Here is a 4,972-nt window from a genome sequence, read left to right as displayed (position 1 = left end):
TGAGCGCTAAACATTGAGTCATTATCATTTTTACTTCTATGCAGAATAAGTTCATGTCTACCCTGTAGAATTATTCGATTGTAATCTTCAAAGAAGCCCATGACGGTATCCATGCAGCAATCGAAATTTCCCTCTTCGTCAGTTAGATTTACATCTACACTTGGAGGTTTCCATCCTGCAATTTCCAATGATTCCACCTTGTCTCTGGTAAAAGATACTTAACCTTTAAGAGTCGTGGTAATTCCAGGGTTACGGACATGGTCGATCAAAACTCCATTCAACTGATATTTGATTTCATCAAAGAGAAACAAGAAGGCATTTCTCACTAATTTAACATCTTGATCAGCTTCTTTTTCCACCTGCCCTTGAATGTAGAGAAAACTCTTTGAAGGAACGGTGAATATTTCCTGCTGTTGAATGGAGATGATGATTTCATCAGAATTGTTCATTGAAATATTATTGGGCATATGATTATGCCATTGGTAGTCGGTGATGCGATCGTCGAAAACTACTTCATCATTCACGTTTAATATCTCTTCCATTGCGGCTTTACCACCAAACCTATTCTCTGTAGAAATTTGATATTTGCAGGTGTTAACCTCGTCCTGCGGGTAGCAGTACTGTATGGTTTACTCCTAACGCTACCGCTTTTTATACTTTTTTTCCTTTGGTAATCAAAGCCCATTCTGTTTTAAATGTAAACGTATGGTAATCACTTCTTTACGAAAATTCACTATATTGTTATCTTGATCAGTGAGAGTTAGCGTAATATTGTCAATTCTCTCTCCAGTGACTGGGAAATAAATGACCGAACTGGGCTCTTGTATTAACATATAACCTGGAGGAACTGTAGGAGAAAATTCATATATTGTATGTCCAGGTTCTCCATTTCTATAGGAACCTATGACCAAATTACAATTAACTGCCACCGTATTTACATTATGTATTCTCGCTAGTTCATCAGACTGATGAACCGTCATTTTCTCCAACACTCTATGTTTGGTGAATCCAAGTAACGGACCAATGGAATGTTCCTTGTTGAAATGGATCGGTTGCGAGCACATTAGTTCAACCTTTAACGTGTTCACATTACCTCTGATTTTGATAAAATCTGGAGATTTAATGTTCCTCTTTAGATAGTCTGCAATAGCGTCAATCTCGTACGCACCAGTAGGAATTTCAATCACTCTACCATCCCCATAATGAAATTTATTGTTTACATCTTGAATTATATTCGGTATAGAGTTGTAGGATTGTAGGCTGAGGAGACCGATGCTATAACCTTCTGATGATAGATCAATGGGGGGAAATATGTCATTACTAAGTACACTGGATGTACCAGTCAACGTGAAGGTGAACGACATGACTGACCTCTCTACACCCGATTAGGCATTATTATAAAGAAAGTTTAAACATAAATGTCCACAATAAGGCGTATTCCACTCCTGATACCTCTGACGATTGTAGGTAATTTTACAGTTTTTGAAATAGCGTAAAAGCGTAAATGGAGGTCTAAGATTTCTATATGGATCAAAATAGGTGATTTCATTACTTTTTTTACTATACGCAACCCAATGAGTTCCATTGTTTCTAATTGAATCTAAATTCACAATGGCGTATTCATCCGATTTAATATCCTTTGGTAGGGTATCGCGCATATATACACCTCTAAAATGAGGAATGTCTTCGCCAAATTTTACCAAATCTATATTTGTGAGTGCTCTGTCAGGAGGAAGTAGTCATTCTACTTTCTTAACTAAACCATAACCAGTTTTATAGGGTTTGAGAAAAAATCCACTCCCAACATGCTGCTCTTCCATTTTTCTATTATGTCTGCTCATTTACGATCTCTCGCCTCTTGTTTATTCTTGACTGCTTTAGCTATTGCTGTAGCGCCTCCAGCTAAACTTCCTAGCGCAGAAAGTCCTGGAAATAAAGGCACAAAAAATGGTAGAATACCACCGGTTCTAGGCACTGGAAACACTCTTGGAATTTTCCTTTTTTTAGTTTTATTTTTAATGTAACGTTTATCCTTTCTCAGCGCTTTCTTTGAACCATCACTAATGGACAATAGCGGTGAAGTTATACGAGTTGCATTTATCACATCTTTAACGGAAACCCATTTACGACGTTTCCCATTACCACCACCCAATTTCACTTTAGCTTTCATAACGTTTGTAACAGCCCAGCCTGCTGCTTTCTCGCCCAAAGATGCGTCACTAGCCCTTGTTCTTTGCCATACTTTTCCGCAAGTATACGATCAGCCGTATGTCTTACCTCTAGATCCTTATTTTCAGAATACGCAATATCGTGTTGTCTGCAAGCTTCGCCTAAAGGACTGATTCCTCTATCACCTCGTGATAATCACTTTTTAAGTTTAGTTCCGGGACCATAATAATTATAACCGGAAATGTGTGCTTCAAATGGTAGTTTGTCAATCACTGAGTTCATAAGTCCTCTCCCGACGATTTTCTTTCTCATTATGATAAAAGTGTTTGCGACGTGAGCGTTTATATATAGAGCTAGTCATGCGTCTAGAGAAACAAAGTGAACGATTACCAATTTATGATCTGCCACCTGATGTTGAGAACTTGGCCATGGTGTCCTCTTGCCGAATAGTATAAGAGCATTGATCTGTGGAACATCTGGTTCGGGTAAAACAAACCTAATCAGCTGTTTAATTCTACATCCGAATGGATTGAAATTTGAAAATATTTACGTATGTAGCAGATCGTTACAACAGGAAAAGTATTTATACTTAGAAGAGGTTTGTAAACGGGTGCCGGAAGTGGGGTTTTCCACAGTAAACGATACTAACCAGGTGCCCACGCCTAAACAGGCTAAAACAAACTCCATTATTATTTTCGATGACATTGCTATGGATCAGCAGGATGTTATTAGACAGTATTTCAGTATGAGTCGGCACAGATCCATTGATTGTTTCTACTTGACACAGAGTTATGCTCGAATACCAAAACATCTAATACGTGATTATGCCAATTTTATTATGCTATTCAAACAGGATGATTTAAATTTAAGACATGTCTATAGCGATCATGTAAGTTCGCCGGATATTTCCTTTGAAAAATTCAAACATATATGTCATGCCTGTTGGTTTGTAGCCATTGATATGACAAGAGATGTAAACAAGGGAAGATTTCGGAAAGGATTAGATACATTTATCTATATATAGAGTGATTGCAAGAACCTCTTCATCAGAACCAGTCATGGACCCTAAACTTACTAAACAACTTATTCAAACTTCTCAAATATTGCGTAATAAATTTAAAAGTATGAAACGTGGTTTGCAGTTATCTCAGAAGTTGGAAACCAGTTTTCGACCTATTACTGCGCCGCTTCAGGAATTAGTTAAAAAGAAGAAGAAGAAGGAGGAGGCAATGGTTAAAGTGGAACCTGTTAAGAAAGAGTAGGAGGAGGAGGAGGAAACGCCTCTAAAACATGATTCTCTATTGCTGCAACAGTTGAAAGGAGAGGAAAGTATTGGTCCTCTACTTAAACCATACGTATATAAAACCATCACTTCTGCTGATACGGCGGCGTCGGATTTAGATGATATGTACGGCATTCGTATAATACCAACCGGTGGAATGGTCATTGGAAATGTAAATGTAACCATAAATGGAAATGATCTTGTGATAAAAAATAAATTGTTTGAGGGGATACCAGGTTTATATCAGCTATTATTCCTTAAGAGACCCACATCATATACGGAAAACGATTTACAAGTTTATAAAAATATTCTAGAATTGAGTAATGCTCATAAACAACAGTTTAGTGAGGAAAAACAGATGAGTGGCAGTAAAGGATGGAAGTAAAAAAATTTAGTTAGACCTCTTTTCCACCCAGGAGAAGGAGGAGCTGAGCATAGGTTGTTACCACAGGCTTCACCTCCATCCAAGCCATATCAATTTAGATCGGTGAAGAAAAAGACAGGTATGGGAATGTGGGAAGGTCAAAGTATGTACGAATATTGGGACGATCCAATAGAGTTAATCGCAAGATTACAGATTCTGTTTGCCTCTAAACTGGCAGGTCATAGCGGACGTGAAAATGATATAGAATCTATTATAGAGGAGTTGAGAGAAGCTAATATAATCTAAAACTATGGAAATGTCATTAGTTTTACCTGCTCAGGCCACATGTCTACAATAGATAAATTTGGCAGACCGTGGTCGCAGAGTCCATAGATAGGAAGGAGGAGGAGAAGTTCGTTGACTTTAAACATAAACGACTCACTGGAATAAACGATCCGGTGGACATTTATGACGCAGTTAATAAGAGATACCTTCAAAACTATTATGTAAACTGGCTGATTTAGAGGAATATATAAGAGTATATGTTACAAAATTAGTGAATGAAAGAGATCTGGTCACAAAATCATACCTGTTGAATGTTTACGATCAATCTCGACTACAGTCGACAAACACCTTTGTAAATCGTATATTTGAAGTTATGAACAATAGAATAAGTTTATTGCCGTCGCATACACCTGTTACAGCCTTTCTGTTGAAAAAAGTTCTAGAAACGTGATGACCAACATCAAAGAGGAAATAATTGATGAATTTCACAAACCATTACGAGTGCATTATCCTAGACGACAAACTATTGTAAAAGGATTGGATGATCTATGGCAAATGGATCTCATCGAATTCCTGCCTTACGCGCGTGAAAATAAGGGTTTCAAGTATATATTGACAGTGATTGATTGTTTTTCCAAGTTTGCCTGGGTAGAGCCGGTAAAGTCCAAAGGAGGAAAGAATATTGTAAAAGCTTTGGAACATATTCTTAGCGCTAGTGGACGCATTCCAGAGAATATTCAAACAGATAATGGCAATGAATTCTACAATGCTCATTTCAAGCAGCTTATGAAATCATATCAAATTAATCACTACAGTACATATAGCAAAATTAAATGTGCCATTGTTGAACGATTTAATAGAACACTTAAAGG

At 37.3% G+C, this 4,972-nt stretch overlaps 1 protein-coding gene across 1 annotated transcript; it reads right to left on the bottom strand.

Annotated features, from left to right (window-relative positions):
• Positions 1–218: 218 nt before the first annotated feature.
• Positions 219–542, bottom strand: LOC141457649 (uncharacterized). The gene has a single exon (XM_074134852.1). The coding sequence runs from the start codon at positions 540–542 to the stop codon at positions 219–221; it is 324 nt and encodes a 107-aa protein (XP_073990953.1).
• Between the last annotated feature and the right edge of the window lie 4,430 nt (positions 543–4,972).

The sequence above is a fragment of the Rhodnius prolixus genome, unplaced genomic scaffold (assembly GCF_049639745.1).
Source record: "Rhodnius prolixus isolate KJV_2025 unplaced genomic scaffold, Rpr scaffold_40, whole genome shotgun sequence".
Classification (NCBI taxonomy): Eukaryota; Metazoa; Arthropoda; class Insecta; order Hemiptera; family Reduviidae; genus Rhodnius; species Rhodnius prolixus.
This window is presented reverse-complemented; position numbering and strand designations above follow the sequence as displayed.